This window comes from Oryctolagus cuniculus, chromosome 3 (assembly GCF_051225735.1).
Source record: "Oryctolagus cuniculus isolate XC-2025 breed Fujian yellow rabbit chromosome 3, ASM5122573v1, whole genome shotgun sequence".
NCBI lineage: Eukaryota > Metazoa > Chordata > Mammalia > Lagomorpha > Leporidae > Oryctolagus > Oryctolagus cuniculus.
The window spans coordinates 43,542,899-43,560,571 of record NC_142869.1 but is presented as its reverse complement, the minus strand read 5'-3'; the positions used below and the strand labels follow the sequence as shown (position 1 = coordinate 43,560,571).

General features: G+C 39.4%; 1 protein-coding gene across 1 annotated transcript in view; it reads left to right on the top strand.

Moving 5' to 3' along the window:
* Positions 1-17,673, top strand: part of CCDC150 (coiled-coil domain containing 150) — a 108,943-nt gene that overhangs the window by 59,970 nt on the left and 31,300 nt on the right. Inside the window, exons 14-15 of the mRNA XM_017342998.4 lie at positions 11,335-11,448; positions 13,943-14,026. Coding sequence (XP_017198487.2) covers positions 11,335-11,448; positions 13,943-14,026 — 198 coding nt within the window. The remainder of the gene's footprint in view (positions 1-11,334; positions 11,449-13,942; positions 14,027-17,673) is intronic.

The following is a 17,673-nucleotide window of genomic DNA, read 5'->3' as shown; positions in this document are numbered from 1 at the left end:
TGCAATTATATCTTTTCTAGAATGTCATACAAGTGGAAACACACAGCATATAGCATTTTAAATCTAACTTCATTCATTTTGCTAGGACTTTTTTTAAAAGATTTATTTATTTGAAAGTCAGAATTACAGAGAGAGCTTCCATCTGATATTCCTCAGATGGCTGCAATGGCCAGTGCTGAGTCAGGCTGAAGCCAGGACACAGGAGCTTCTTCCAAATCTCCCATATGGGTGGCAGAGACCCAAACACTTGGGCCATCTTCCACTACTTTTCCCAGACCATTGGCAGGGACCTAGATAGGAAGTAGGACAGCTGGGATATGAATAGACACTCTAAGGGGATGCTGGTGTTACAGGTCGCAGCTTTACCCACTATGCCACAACACCCACAGCACATTTGAAATTTAGTCATATTGTTGTATGTATTAGTAGTTTGTGCTCCACTGTATAGAAATATCACAGTGTCCATATCCAGTCTCCATTTGAAGGGCATTTGGGTTATTTCCAAATTTTGACATTTATGAATAAAGACTCTGTAATAATCAAACATGCATATATACTTTTCTCTTGGTAAATATCAAGAGTTAGATTTTTGGATCCTGTGGTACATATGTGTTTAATTTATAGTAAAACTCAGCTATTTTCTTTTTTTGTTTGTTGTTGTTGTTTTTTAACTTTAATGAATATAAATTTCCAAAGTACAGCTTATGGATTACAGTGGCTTCCCCCCCATAACTTCCCTCCCACCCGCAACCCTCCCCTTTCCCGCTCCCTCTCCCCTTCCATTCACATCAAGATTCATTTTCAGTTCTCTTTATACACAGAAGATCAAAAACTCAGCTATTTTCCAAAGGAAGTACACATTCTCACGTTCTTTCCAGTAACTTAGGAATTCCAAGTTCTCCACATTCTCATCAGCACGTTCAGTTCCCTCAGTTTCAGCCATTCTAATTTGTCTGTAGAGGTCTGTCATTGTAGTTATATTTTATGTTTTCTAATTAGTAATATTGAGTATCTTTTCATATGCTTATTTGCCAATGCAAATAGAAATGTCTCCTCAAACCATTTTTTATATTAGTTGTCTTACTGAGCTTTCAGATTTTAAAATATTTTTTCATGATAAGTAAAATATCCTATTTGTTTCTATACAAATCTTTTGTCAGCTGTGTTTTTTAAGTATTTTTTTCTATTGTATGGTTTGTCTTCATTTACTTTTGATGAATAAAACTTTTAAATTTTCATGAATCCTAATTACCAATTTAAAACTTACAGATCTTTTTATATCATATTTAAGACATTTTTGCCCAACCTAATATTACCAAGATTTTGCTCCCATGTTGTCCTCTAGAAGACTTGTAAGTTTAGGTTTTACATTAGGTCTATGTTCTATTTTAAGTTAATTTTCGTGTATCATACAAGGTGTAGTTCTAGCACATTTTATTTTCAATTGGATGTCCAGTTGTTTTAGTACTTTATTTGTCAGTTGATGGACATTTAGGTGATTTCTATTTTTGCTGTTAATATGCTGTGAATATTTGCATGTAATTTTTTGTGAGCCTTTTTTATTGCCGTAGGTATATTTTAATAGAGGAAATACTGGGTTATATAGTAACTCTGTAGTCATAGTCATATAATTCTATAGTCATTTTAAAAGCATAAAAGTTTTTCCAAAGTCGCTACCCCATTTTATAATCCCTCCAGTTATGTGTGAGAATTCCAGTATCTCCATATCCTTACCAACCTTGTTATTGAGCACATTTAAACAAATTTTGTTTATTTTAATTTTATTTCAAAGGGGGTAGGGAGAGAGACATTGAGATTAAGATTGATTGAGATCCTTTGCATGTGCTGTTTTTCTCCCTAAATGGCTTGCAACAGCCAGGGTTGGCCCAGGCCAAAGCCAAGAGCCTGGAACTCAATCCAGGTTTCCCATGTGGACTGCAGGCAATCAACTACCTGAGCCATTGTCTGCTGCTTCCCAGGGTGTGTACCAGCAGGAAGCTGGATTGGAAGCAGAGCTGGAACTTTAACCAGGCTCTGTGACATGGAGTATAGGTGTTCGCAGAATTGACCCAACTGTTGTACCAGCCATCTTCCCCTAAATTTGTTTTATAACTGTCCCTAATGGTTGTGAAGAATCTCATATATGTGTGTTTTTTGTTAGTTGAGATGAAACTCACATAAGGGGAACTTAACCGTTTTAAATGAAAAATTCAGTGACATTTAGAGAACGTTCACAATGTGGTGCAGCCACCAACCATCACCTCTGTCTAGTTCCAAAATCATTTCATCATCCCAAAAGAAGACAGTGAATTCTTTAAGTAATCACTTCCCATTTCATCCTCCTCCCAGCCCCTGACAATCACCAACTGGTATTCTTTCTCAATGGATTTACCTATTCTATATAATCAAATAATATGTGATCTTTTGTGTTTGATTTCTTTCACATAGTGTAACATTTTTGAGGTTCATCCACCTTGTAGAATATATCAGTACTTCACTATTTTTCGACTAATATCATATAACCCATACATGTCACAATTTGTTTTAACAGTTAATCTGTTGATGTACATTTGCATTGTTTTCACCTTTTAGCTTTTGTGATCAATTCTACAGTGAGTCTGTATTTACATGTATTTGAGTACATATTTTCAGTTTTTAGGGCTATACCTTGGAATGGAATTTCTGGGTTACATGATAATTTTATGTTTAACTTTCTGAGGAATCACCAAGCAATTTTCCATAGCACTAAGCAATTTTACATTCCACCCAGCAATATCCAGATGTTCTACTTTTCACATGTCCTCACTGACTGACATTTTTTTTCTTTTTTTTATTGTAGCCTTCCTAATGGGTGTCAAGTTGTACCTCACTGTGGTTTTGATTAGCATTTTTAATGACTAATAATGTTGAATATCTTTTTATGTGTTTGTTGGACATTTGTACATCTTTGGAGAAATGTCTGTTTAGATCCTTTGCCTAAATTTGATATAGATTGTCTTTTAACTGAGTTGTCTTTTAATAGAGTTGTATAGATTTCTTCATATATTGTACATATTACACCCTTACCAGATATGTGACTTGCATATATTTTCTCCCAGTCTGTGGACTATATATTTACATTTATAATTTCCTTCGGTACATAAAAGTTTAAAATTTTTTTCAAGTCTAGTTCATGTATTTTTTCTTAGGTTGCTTATATATTAAGTGTTAGACCCGAGAATCTGTTGCCTAATCTATGATCATAAAGATTTATATTTTTCTAAAAATTTTATAGTTTTACATATTGCATTTAGGTCTTTAATCCATTTTAATTAATTGTATATATGATGTGGGGCAGGTGTTCAAATTCATTTTTGCTTGTGGATATCCTGTTGACCCAACACTGTTGAAAAGATCACTCTTCCTATTGAATTGCCTTGGCTCCCTTGCCAAAAGTCAATTAATCATAAGTGTTTGGGTTTGTTTCTGGATTCCCAGTTTTTACATATTGATCTATATGTCTATCCTTATGCTAGTACCATACACTCTTGATAACTGTACTTTTTTTTTTTTTTTTTTTTTTTTTTTTAGACAGGCAGAGTTAGACAGTGAGAGAGACAGAGAGAAAGGTCTTCCTTCCATTGGTTCACCCCCCAAATGGCCGCTACAGCCAGCATACTGTGCCAATCCGAAGCCAGGAGCCAGGTGCTTCCTCCTGGTCTCCCATGCGGGTGCAGGGCCCAAGGACCTGGGCCATCCTCCACTGCCTTCCCGGGCCACAGCAGAGAGCTGGACTGGAAGAGCAGCAACTGGGGCAGAATCCGGCACCCCAACCTGAATAGAACCCGGGATACCGATGCCACAGGTGGAGGATTAGCCTAGTGAGCCGTGGCGCCAGCCCGATAACTGTTAATTTTGTAGTAAGTTTTTAAAATTTTTTATTTATTTAAGAGAGAGCTCTCATCTACTGAATTACTCCCAAAATGCCTGCAAGGGATGAGATTAGGCTGGGGCCAAAGTCAGGAGCCATGAATGCAATCTGTGTCTCTTTACACAGGTGGTAGGAACCCAACTACCTCAACAGTCATCTGCTGTGTTCCAGGATCTGCACTGGCAGGAAGCTGGGAACTGGGAATCAAGCCTACTCACTCCAGTGTGGGGCCCAGGCATCTTAAGAACTAAGTTGAATGCCCACTGCTCTAGCTCCTTTTTTTTTTTTTTTTTCTTTTTTTTGAGAGACAGAGAGCCCCCATCCCACTCGTTCACTTCCCCCAACTTCCTGCAATGGTTAGTGCTGGGCCAGGCTAAAGTTCTTAGCTCTTGCTAAGAACCCATCAGTGCTGTCTTCCAGGATCTGAATTAGCAGGAAGTTGGAGTCAGGAGCTGGAGCCAGGTGTCAAACCCAGATATTCTGATTTGGGACTCAGGTATCTTAACAGACATCATAACTGACATCTGAACTGGTTACTAACTGCCCATCCCAATCCAGCTCTTTTTTGATAACTGTTTACATGGTGTATATTTTCCATCATTTTACTTTTAACCCCATTGTTTATTTAAAATATATTTTTATAAAAAGAATACAGTTGCATCTTTAAAAAATTTATTCTACCGCCGGCGCCGCAGCTCACTAGGCTAATCCTCCGCCTTGCGGCACCGGCACACCGGGTTCTAGTCCCGGTCGGGGCGCTGGATTCTGTCCCAGTTGCCCCTCTTCCAGGCCAGCTCTCTGCTGTGGCCAGGGAGTGCAGTGGAGGATGGCCCAAGTGCTTGGGCCCTGCACCCCATGGGAGACCAGGATAAGTACCTGGCTCCTGCCATCGGATCAGCACGGTGCGCCGGCTGCAGCGGCCATTGGAGGGTGAACCAACAGCAAAGGAAGACCTTTCTCTCTGTCTCTCTCTCTCACTGTCCACTCTGCCTGTCAAAAAAAAAAAAAATTAAAAATTTATTCTACCACTCTTTTATAATGTGAGTGGTTTAATGCATTTAACATAGCTAGAATCTACATCTACTGTCGCTCCCCCTCTTCGTGGAGGAACGACACAGGACCCTGCGCTGTTCTTTCGTCTGCTCGGCCCTCCCCGGGTTTGCTGCTGGTTCTTCCCGGGTTGGCTACTGTCCCTTCCACCTCCGTGGAAGGGCAGTTCCCCCTGGCCACATTCCCCACTTCCGCAGGGGAGCGGCACACCGCCGGCCGGCTCTCTCGGGGGCTGCACAGGTGTTCCCCTTAGATGTTCCCCTTAGATGTTCCCCTTAGATGTTCCCGGTGCATGCCGTCTCTCTCCTCCTTTATAGTCCTCCTCCGCCAATCCCAACTCGGCTGCCCACACGCCGAGTACGCTGCTCTCCTCCAATCAGGAGCAAGTCCTACAGTTTATTGGCTGAACTGGAGGCACCTGTGTAGAAGCTGTTTTCTTTCCCAGCGCCATATTGTGGGAGAGCAGATGCATAGAATAAGTCTTAATTCCAGTAACTTAGTCTAGTCCGAGTTGCTCCCCACAATCTACCTTTTTTTTTCTTTTCCTGTATTTCTCAATTACTGCCTTCTTTTAGGATCAGACATTTCTAGTGGACCACATTTTTTTTAATTATATTATTTGAAAGACAGTGACAGAGAAGGAAAGACACAGAGTGAAAGAGATCTTCCATCCCCAGTGGCCACAACTCCATCCAAGTCTCCCATGTGAGTGATAAGAGCCCAAGTACTTGGGCCATTTTCTGCTGCTTTCCCAGGCACACTAGCAGGAAGCTGGAGCAGAAGCAGAGCAGCCAGGACTCAAACCACCACTCCACATGGGATGCTAGTTTTGCAAGTGGTTTAACCCACTGTGCCACAACACCAGTCCCTTAGTGTACTGTTTTATTCTCTTATCTTTATTTATATGTTTTGGTTTATAGGTAGCAAAAACAGTTCTAAGCAAAAATATATTTACACTCTCTTTCATGTATACCTATATTATATGTGACTATTATGGTTACTGTCTAGTGCTCTTTTTATTTCAGACTGAAGAGCTCCTTTTTTGTCACTCCCCCATTCGCGAAGGAACAACACCGGACCCTGCGCTGTTCTTTTTGCCCGGCCCTTCCCGGGTTTGCTGCCAGCCCTTCCCGGGTTTGCTGCCAGCCCCTGCGCCTCCGCGGAGGGGCGGCACCCCCGCCACTTCCCCGCTTCCGCGGAGGAGTGGCACACTGCTGGCCGGCTCTCTCAGGGGCTGCTCAGATGTTCCTCAGGTGTTCCCGGTGCATATTGTCTCTCTCTTCCTTTATAGTCCTCTTCCACCAATCCATGCTCTGCTGCCCACACGCTGAGCATGCTGCTCTCCTCCAATCAGGAGCAGGATCAGCTCCTGCAGCTCATCAGTCAAACTGGTGAGGCAGCTGTGTAGAAGTTGTTTGCTGTCTCTCAGCGCCATATTGTGGGAGAGCAGATGCATAGAATTAGTCTTAGCTGTTCCAGGAATTTAGTCTAGTCTCGGTTGCTCCCCACACTTTTTGTGCTTTTTTATATTCTTTCTAACACCATAATCCATACCTCACCAAAAGTGAGAACCCTGATAAAATGCCTTATACTTTAGTTTGGGATTTTCAAGGGCCACATCTTCAGGAGTATGTTTAAGCCAGAAAAAAAACCCTTTAATGAATTCTTTCATTTTTGTTTATCTTGGAATATATTAACTTCTTTGTCTTTTTTTATTATTTGAGAGGCAAGGAGAGAAAAAATAAAGTTGCCATATACTGGTTTTCACCCCAGATACCCTCAATGGTTAGGGTGGGCCAGGCCAAAGCTGGGAGCCAGGAACTAAGTCTCTTCCATCGATCAGCTCCCAACTACTTGAGCCATCACCTGTTGCCCACCAGCATGTACATTAGTAGGAAGCTGGAGTCAGCAGCAGACCATGGTTTGAACCCAGGCACTCTGATAGGGAACACAGGCATTTAGAATTCTTAAGTGTTTTTTTTTTCTTTCATCTTTTTGAAGATAGCACTCCACTGCCACTACTTTCTGATGATAAATCAGCTATTAATCTTACTGAGGATTCCTTGTACTTGATGAGCTATTTGTCTTTTTCTGCATTCTAGATTCTCAGACTCTTGCTTTCAACAATTTGATTATATACATTTGGGGCATGCCTTCAACATTCTTTCAAACAGATGACAACTCTCCTTTGGCCTTCTGATTGCACAGCAGTCAAGGTCTTTCTCACAGAGGTGGGATTTTAGGACCTTTTCACATCTTTTCTAAGCATGCACACAGCTCTGGATATATACAAAACCCTATACCCATTCTTGACTTTGGCAGAGTCCCAAGAATATGTCAGAGCCCTTCAAAGTCTCCTTTGGTTATCTCATAACATAAATTTTTCTTTTGAATTTTTTGGTTAGTCTATCATATGCACAACTCTTATCTACTACCTCAAGCAACTGCAAAGGTAACCATTACTTATAATTTTTTTAAGATCTATCCATTTACCTAAAAGACTTTCAGAGGGGCAGAGGCAGAGAGAGAGAAAGGTCTTCCATCTGCCGGCTCACTCCCCAAATGGCTGCAATGGCTGGAGCTGCACCAATCTGATGCCAGGAGCCAGGAGCTTCCTCCAGGTCTTCCACATGGGTGCAGGGAGCCCAAGGACTTGGGTCGTCCTCCACTGCTTTCCCTTGCCATAGCAGAGAGCTAGATCAGAAGAGGAGTGGCCAGGTCTCAAACCGGTGCCCACATGGCATGCTGGCACTGCAAGCAGCGGCTTTACCCACTACACCACAGCGCCGGCCTCTATAATTGTTTTTAACATTTGCTTCTGTGAAAAAGGCTTTTTGTATTGAATGAGCCCCGAGTCAGCCCAAATCAAGGCAACCTTGCTTGTGTGGCCTTTCAGGGAGTCACCAGAATGAACATACATGACAGTGCTTTGGGCATGAGGCTCTGAAGGTACTACAACCCTGTTTTTCCCCTCTGGTGACTGCCAGGCTATTGGTTGCTTATAGGACATTGATTTACTGCATAGCTGGAGAATGGGAACGAGGCAAGTTGAAATATCACAAAGCTCACTGGTTCATCCCCTTTTTTTCCAGTAACCATTCCCTAGGTTACTGGTTATCTTTGTTGTTAATTTCCAGAGTTCTGAAAAAAAAATTTCACTGTGACAGTATTTGCTGGTGTTTTCATTGCTTCTATAGAGAAAAGGATTTTTGCTGATGTCACTCATCTAGTAGCATCTTTTAATATACTGTTATTGCTCTATTTAAATTGCATTGGCACCCTTGTTGAAAATCAATTGACCATAAATGTGTGCGTTTGCTTCTAGATTTTCTATTTGTTCCATTGATTATGTGGTTTTCTTCTTTCAATATGAAATTCTTTTTTAAAAATTATCTTTTAATTCTATTTTATTTGAACAGTTTTCTTTTCCCTTTTTTATTTATTTATTTGAAAGGCATAGTTACAGGGAGAGAGGGAGAGGGAGAGAGATAGCTCGCTTTCATCTGCTGGTTCACTCTCCAAACGGCTATAACAGCTGGGGCTGGCCAGGTCGAAGCAATGAACCTGGAACTCCATCTGGTCTCCCATGTGGGTGCAGGGAGATCATCACTTAGACCATCTTTGCTACTTTCCCAGGTGCACGAACAGGAAACTGATCTTAAGTAGAATAGCCAGAACTTGAACCAGCACTCATGAGATGTCTGCATTGCAGGTGAAAGCCCAATGGCACAATGCCAGTCCCAATTTGAAATTCTTGATTATGATAATTTTGTAGGTCTTGAAATTAGGTAGTCCTCCAACTGTGTTGGTTTTTAAATTGTTTTACCTACACTCGTTCTTTTGCCTTTTCATATATGTTTTAGAATGACCATGATTTTTACCAAAATACTGCAGAGATTTCAATTGGGATTTAGAGGTCATTAACATCTTCACACTATAGAATCATGTAATACATAAACTATACATCTTGCCATTTTATTTAAGTCTTTTATTTCTTTGAGTAATTTGGAATTTCAGTGTCTCAAATCTTGGACATATTTCATTACATTTGTACCTAAGAATATTTTGGTTTGGGAACTGTCATAATTGACAGTTTTTAGAAATAAAAATTTCTGGCCAGCGTCGTGGCTCACTAGGCTAATCCTCTGCCTGCGGCACCGGCACACTGGATTCTAGTCCCGGTTGGGGCACCGGGTTCTGTCCCGGTTGCTCCTCTTCCAGTCCAGCTCTCTGCTCTGGCCCGGGAAGGCAATGGAGGATGGCCCAAGTGCTTGGGCCCTGTACCCGCATGGGAGACCAGGAGGAAGCACCTGGCTCCTGGCTTCAGATTGGCGCAGCATGCCGGCCATAGCAGCCATTTGGGAGGGTGAACCAACGGAAGGAAGACCTTTCTCTCTGTCTCTCTCTCACTAACTCTGCCTGTCAAAAATAAATAAATAAATACATACATAAATAAATAAATATTTCCTCTTGCAGTAGGGTGAATATACCAGGTTCTCATGTTTTGCAGCACAGCAGGGTGTGGCCCATGGTGATATATAATATTCTGCATCAAGAACTTGGACATGAGGACTTTGACGAGCTTCTACTGCTTTCCCAGGTGCATTAGCAAAGAGCTTGATGGGAAATGGAGCATTCAGGTCTCAAACCAGTGCCCATGTAGGATACCAGTGTCAGGTGGCAATTTTTATCTACTAAGCCACAATGCTGGCCCCTGGATGGGAACTCTTAGCTGTTTTTCTTGGAATGAGTCATAAGAAGGTTATGCAGAAGGTAAATCTGCCACTTGGGATGCTCACATTTCATTTCAAAATGAAATCATTAAAAATTTAATTATATACTTTAAGTAGATATATTGTATGCTGTGGAAATGATATCAATTCAAAAAAAAAAACCCTAAATTTCAAAGACAAACACAGAATAATTCTGGTTTGTTTAAAAAAAATAGGTCCTAAATATTTCCTTTTAGATTAATTCCCATGTATTTTCTGTGTTGTTATGCTTTGAGAATATTTTCTATTATATATAAAAATTTGCTATTGAAATTCGTACTATAATGTAAAAAATAGAAATTTCTGATTTTTGTTAGTATAGTCATCCTTCGTATCTGTAGGTTCTGTATCAATTGATTCAAACAACCATAGATCAAAAATATCTGGGGTGCCAGCACTGTGGTATAGAAGGTTAAGCCTTTGCCTTTTTTGACAGCATCCTATATGGGTGCTGGTTCGAGTCCTGACTGCTCCACCTCCCTCCCAGCTCTCTTCTGATGCACCTTGGGAGGTAGTGGAAGAAAACCCAAGTGCTTGTGCCCTTGCACTGGAGGAGGCTTCTGGCTTCAGCCTGGCCCAGCCCCAGATGTTGCAGCCATTTGGGAAGTGAACCACTTGATGGAGAATCCCTCCCCCTCCCCTCCCCTCCCCTCCCCTCCCCTCCCCTCCCCTCCCCTCCCCTCCCCTCCCCTCCCCTCCCCTTCCCTTCCCTTCCCTCCCCCCTCCCCCTCTCTCTCCTCTTTCTCCCTCCCCTTCCCCCTTTCCCCTCTTCCCTCTATTTCCTTTCTCTCCTCTCCCCTCTATCTGCCTTTCAAATGCATAAATCTTATATAATTTTTTTCCAAAAATTTTTAAAAGTACTGAACATTTTTCTTGTCATTATTCTCTAAAAATATAGTATAAAAACTATTTAGCTGGCATTTACACTTAGCTTATTCTAAGTAAGCTAGAGATCATTTAAGATATAGGGGAAGATTGTGTAGGTTATATGCAAATACCACAATGTTTTATATAAAGAACTAGATCATCTACAGATTTGGTACTGAGGGGGGTGGCTCCTAGAATTAGTAGGGATGATGTGTGTGTGTGTGTGTGTGCGCGCACGCACATGCGCATGGGTATTTGTATAAAAATTTGTGTTTACTTTGTATCTTTCAAGTGTGACAAATTCACTTATTCTAGTATCTTTTTTTTAGATCCCTCAAAATTTCTTATATAGACAGTTATGTCTATTTTGAGAATTTTATGAAATAACTTAAGTTTTTTATATTGTTGCATCTGTTTTACCAATGTTTTGTGGAGGATTTTACATATATATAAACTTGAATTTAAGTAAATAGTAGAAGGGCTTCCACTTCTAACAAAGGTAAACTATGTAAATTGCAATAATAACCCTCCAGCTGATGAACACAACTAGAAAAAAATGAAAAAGAAAGATTTTTAAAGCATGTCAGAGTTGCCATACTGACTAGTCAAATCCCTAGAGGTAGATGGAGGGAAAAGATGCATCAGGTGCCTCATTTTACAGTTACCATTATCATTTTAAAAATAAGATTTTTTGGATCTGGCATAAATGGTTTATTTTCATTTTATTTTTCAAAGGTAGACATAAATGCATTAAATGAAAACCTGCACACTCTATTGGAAGAAAATAAGCACCTGACAGATCAAATGGCTTCCCTAGATGTTCAGCAAGTCACTTCTGATTACCATGGGGTGGGTATAAAAAGGTCAGTCTAAAGTAGGAATTAACGATTCATGAGTTTAAAAAAATCTGAAGATAGGAGATGGATTTTCTTTGTGTTTTAATAATTCTCAAAATTCAGGATAGATATGATAGAGATTTCTGCAGTATCCAAACAATGCAGGATTTAAGAAAATAAGAATTTAAGGCATTTGCCTACACAGATGATCTATAAAACTGAGAAGTACAAACATATCTGTTTAACACATTTCCTCTTCCATAAATTATGAGGAAGAAATTTGCATTTCTTCTACTGACGGTACCCTCTGTTAGGTAGTCAGTAAGCTATCTGACAAAGTCTGTGCATTACAAATAAATAGCAGAATCCTTAAAATGTGTTCTTTCAGTGTAGAAGATTTAGAAAAATTATCATTCTGCTAAGAAGCTACTAATTACCCTGTGTGCTTTTTAATATTTGAAACAGAATCATTGCCTTTATAATATGCAACTAATCTGAAAGTTCCATAGAAGGCCTTGATGTGTTTCTTAATCTGAGGTAAATTCTAACTTTGTCGTAAGTTGCTTTTCACTTTAAGTATGAAAAATTGCACAGACTAAGCCAAATCTTACTACGTTTTCATGACTTTTGAGCCAGACTTTTCAGGTTTCAATTTTGGCTATGACCTTAGGAATGATCTTTAACTTTATTTCTTTAATCTTGTCAAAATGAGGCTAATAATACTATTACTGTGAAGCTATTTGAAGATTAAGTTAGTACATGGAAATCATGTAGCAAGTATCTAACATTTGCTGAATTCTAATTATCTGAACTGTCCCAGGAAAAAAGTCTGTTAGAATGGTAAAATCCATTAGCTGTAATTTTTAGTATTACCCCAGATCAACCCTCTCAGGATTAAAGATTAGGCTTTGTCATTTGTTGTACAGCTGGGCTTATCCAGCCTTCTAGTTTGGGTCCCTCTGGAAGACTATATCTCATTATTTCCTGAACATACTGGCAGTGAAGAGGCCTATGGTCCTACACTGTTAATGACTTTGACAGATGTTGCCAGTGATTTGGTCACTGTCTATTTTTGGATGCTGACTACATCTCTTGTCTGATACTTAGATGGTCATAAAAGTTAATAATCCCCTGAAGCCTGATATTGGATCTGAATTTTTGTAACAAATGTGCATACTTTTAGGGTAGGTGAATCACTCTTTGTGGCATTTTTATCAAATCTAGAATGTGTAAAATCCAAGTTCTTTTAGCTAAGGCAGCTAGCAAGGAGAAAACAATGCTCTAGACTCGTGTGCCTTCTCTTAGGACATACTCTATCCTGAAAAGATTTCGAAGAGATAAAAAGGAGTTATTATATAGAATTTAGTTCAGAATGTGATTTTATTTTCTTAAGAAACAGGTGTATTGGATTCACAACACTAAAAGTGTGATAAAGTGTACTACAAAATGAATAAATCATGCTGAATTGATGGCTAGGGAAGAGCTGTGATGATATTGGAGACAGTGAGGAGCATCTCTTGTGTAAATCAGTACCTTTACATACATGGCTTCATCTTTATCAGTTTGTCCAAAGTTGAACATAAAATGTCTAAATTCTTTCACTTGAAATTTTTAAAAGACCCTCTGTTCTGTTGCTCACAGATTAAGCATATATAAGCCAGAAACAGTGAATTGTGTCAATATAGAATGATGTATAGTGTTCCTAGAACAGTCTATGAGTGACTGTTCTCAGTCATGTTTTCTGTGTATTGTCCTTGTATTTAGTTTATGAAGATCATTTTGACATATGGAAACTTCTAATTATTTCCTGTACTAAGATACAACATTGACTTTGATTATGGAAGGTGAAAATTTCCATATTCAATCACCATAATTGTACTCATATTTTATAAAATAAGTATAAGTAAGGCTCAAAATTTAATGAAAATAAAACTATATATTTTTCTGACAAAGTCTAAAAAAAGAACACCTGCAAATTTGTTAAAGGTTGTTGAAATCATGAATATGTCTTTGCATTAAATATAGAACTTTCAGTAATGTTTGTTTCCAAAAACATTGTGTTGAGTACTTGATCAAAAAATGAATTTGAGTCTCCAATAAACATTGTTTAGAGATTTTTTTTTGCTGCTTTTATTGTAATAACTGAAGTGTTATCTGTTAGTAGTATTGTCATTTGCAACTCTTGTTTCTTTAAAGAACTATATAACGCTCCTCAAACTTCCTCATGCAACTATAACATGTCAAGTTTGGATCAAAACCACAAAGAAATAATCAACATAAAAAAATCAGTACACAACAACAAACCCTGGGAATCTGAAAGCTTCATACTTTTGTTAGCAGTTTCTGTATTTGTTCCATATTAGCAAGGTAATCAACTACCTAGGATAGCAATAGCAAATAAAAATGAATCTTAATCTTACTACTACAGAAATTTGACTATTTATATTAAAAAGAGAAATGATTATTTATGTGCCAAGAGTTACTAATATCTGTGTTCGAATTATCAGCTGGCCCACCAGAAGGTGGAAAAAGTCTTGGGAAAAATTACCGAAAGTAAAAATAAACTGGCCTATGAAAAGGGAAAACTCCAGGTATGAGATTTATTTTCTGATTTTTGTTGTCTAATCTTTTTAAATTTCTCTTAAAGGCAGTTATTGACAATTTTAAAAGTAAAATTTGAAAGATGGTATATTAAATTAGATACATTAGAATAATATGTTTTGGGGCATGCATTATGACTCAGCATATTAAGCTGTCACTGGCAATGCCTGCATCCCATATCAGAGTCCTGGTTTGAGTCTCAGCTGCTCCACTTCTGATCCAGCTTCCTGGTGATGCATCCTGGGAGGCAGTAAATGATGGCTCAAGTGCTTGGGCTCCTGCCACCCACATGGGAGATATGGATGAAGTCCCAGACTCCTGGCTTTGGCCTGGCCTACACCTAGCTGTTGTGGGCATTTGGGGAGTGAACCAGCATCTGTAAAATCTCTATCTGCCTTTCAAATAAATTTTTTTAAGAAATAGAATTTCATCTGTTAGCATGGATAAATCTCATCTTATACTGCATGTTGTTTAGGGATGTGTATATAGTAAAATTATTTTTTAAAGAATGGATGTGATAAACACCAAATTCACAGGAATTAACTCTAGGATTGTCGCTCCCCCTCTTCGTGGAGGAACGACACTAAGCCCTGCCTAGGCTTCATATCCGAGTCACGGCACCATTATGTCGTTCCCCCTCTTCGTGGAGGAACGACACAGGACCCTGCGCTGTTCTTTCTGTCTGCTCGGCCCTCCCCGGGTTTGCTGCTGGTTCTTCCCGGGTTGGCTACTGTCCCTTCCACCTCTGTGGAAGGGCGGTTCCCCCTGGCCACATTCCCCACTTCCGCAGGGGAGCGGCACACCGCCGGCCGGCTCTCTCGGGGGCTGCACAGGTGTTCCCCTTAGATGTTCCCCTTAGATGTTCCTGGTGCATGCCGTCTCTCTCCTCCTTTATAATCCTCCTCTGCCAATCCCAACTCGGCTGCCCACACGCCGAGTACGCTGCTCTCCTCCAATCAGGAGCAAGTCCCACAGTTTATTGGCTGAACTGGAGGCAGCTGTGCAGAAGCTGTTTTCTTCTCTCCCAGCGCCATATTGTGGGAGAGCAGATGCATAGAATAAGTCTTAATTCCAGTAACTTAGTCTAGTCCGAATTGCTCCCCACAAGGATAGAGATAAGAGACTAGATTTGGATAGAATATACAGAAAATTGACTTATACTGATAATTTATTTAAGTTGAATGATGAATAGATAGGATTTACCATTCAAGGGATCTTGAAAAGTTTGTGGGAAATGAATATTATGGAAAAACATGGATTTCAATTTTTTTTACACAAAACAATCCCATTTTTCCACGAATCTTTGAAGTATCTTCCTATAAGTCTGAAATACTTCTAACACTTTCTAAATTGTTCATAAACATGGGTCAGTTTGAATTCTTTGGATTGCTCAAACCTACAATCGGCTCCAACACTTAGAGTGACTGGAGTCAAGTATGTCAGCAAGCCTGGCTCCTATAAACAACCACACTTGTTTTGTTTTGTCCCGTTTTTCATTTTAGTAAACTTTTTATTGAATTGTTAGTGGAAACCACAGGTCTGTTCACTTGAGGTATCACCAAATAATCAGCCTCCTTTGGGAGCTGTTTAAGAAAAGCTTTGTTTACTTGTGACAAGTAAAGGAAACAGTGGGAGGATACAGTTCCCTAAAGGAACTATCCCCCATGAAAAACAAATTGCTAGAGCTTTTATATAGCAAGGGTCAGAGAATGTCCAGGATATAGAAAAGGGGGAGCTGGAAGGCAGTTCCTGCTTGCAGTACAAGTCTACATATATTACATGTTCAGAAATCTGATTCAAAATGGTTTCTTGCAGCTTTCTTACTTGTGGTGGTCTCACTCCCTCAGAGTAAAGTATGCTTTCTTGGAACATCCTCTGAAATAGAAGCTCAAGAGAGTAAACTACTTCTGCAGATTCTCGGCCTTTGTTCCAGTTCCCTGTTTTTACTTGAATCCTATACTCTTGGATACAAAAGCATGACATATATACCAAAAAGTACACAGGGTATAACCTGATTATCAAAGTTAATGTGCCTATCTAATCAACACCCATATCAAAAAACCAACATTCCCAACACCCAGAACCCACTTCCAGAACTGTCCTCCCCGAAGGAAGTTACCGTTCTGATTTCTAACACGTTAGATAAATTTTACTTGTCTTTGCATTTCGTATAATCATATAGCATATACTTTTTTGTATCTTGTTCTTTTACCCAACATTGTAATTGTGTTGTTTGTTGTGGTTCTTTGGTTGGGCATGAATATTAAAGTGAGGCTTTAAAAAGAACTGTGTATGCTGTACTAAAAAATGATCACAGTTTCCTCAAGATACATTTGTATTTTGAATCAAAATATGTAACTTTGACCGAATAGATTTTCATTTCTGAAGCCCATTTCAACCTATAAATGAATGACATTATAGACAAGCCCTACTTTGTTTCAAATTTACAATATTTCCAACAAAAAATATCTTGTAAAACTTAATTGAATTACTTTAAAATACTTTGATTGCAAAACATTTTAAAATGAGGGTTCCTTTTCATTTCTTAGTTATTTTCAACCTTCAATAACATTATTTAAAGATTTATTTATTTGAAAGGCAGAGTTAGAGGACGAAGTGAGAGAGAGAATGAATCTTCCATCTGCTGATTCACACCAAATGACAGCAACAACTGAAACTGGGCCAGTCCAAAGCCAGGAGCCCAGAACTCCATCTGGGTCCCTATGTGGTACAGGGGCCCAAGCATTTGGGACATCTGCTGCTGCTTTCCCACAGGCATTAGCAGGGAGTTGGATTAAAAGTGGAGCAGCTGGGACTAAAACTGGTGCTCATATGGGATGCCAGGGACATAGGCAGAGTGGCTTACCCTGCTGAGCCACAACACTGACCCCCATGTTGTTACTTTGATAATTTCATGAAATATTTATGGCTATATCATAGATCATTTGAAACAATGTGAGGATATGCCCTTGCTGTTCCTGAGACTAGTTGATAAACTTGTTAGAGAAACTGCTTGATTTTAATATCACAGAAACACCAGACCTCTAAGAGCCAGCGGTATTTACTTCTGACCTGTCCATCTATATACTTTTCCATGTTGAATGTCTAATGTTAGAAATTCTACCAAATGAGAAACTGAATCTGAAGAGTAAGGTGTGTTATAGATGAGAACATGCCATATGATGAATCTCACAGGACACTTTATTGGATACTGAGAGGAGTAGGGTAATATATGAGGACTGTTGGGAAATGAGGGCATTCTGTGTTTCCTTTGGTGAGAGGCAATTAAGTCTGCAGAGTCAGATTCAACTTTCCCTTGGGTTATATGGGTTAACATCAGTTTGTTTATATTTAAAATGAGAATGAGTGTTATACCAATACCTCCATTTATTGGCAGCCATTTTAATTCTGAAACTTAAATGAAAAGGATGATTGTTACAGATGGCCTTAGGGAGCCATGTGTATGCTTTATGCTCTACCTAAGCAGCAACAAGCTGGCGAAAGTCAAAGAAGGAGTCTGCTGATGGAACAGGGGAGGTCCATCTGAGACAGTGTAGACTTTCCAAAAAACTTAATATCAGTACTTCAATTTTAAAACTTCCTGAAAATGTTGGGTAATTACACCCAAAGAGCTATT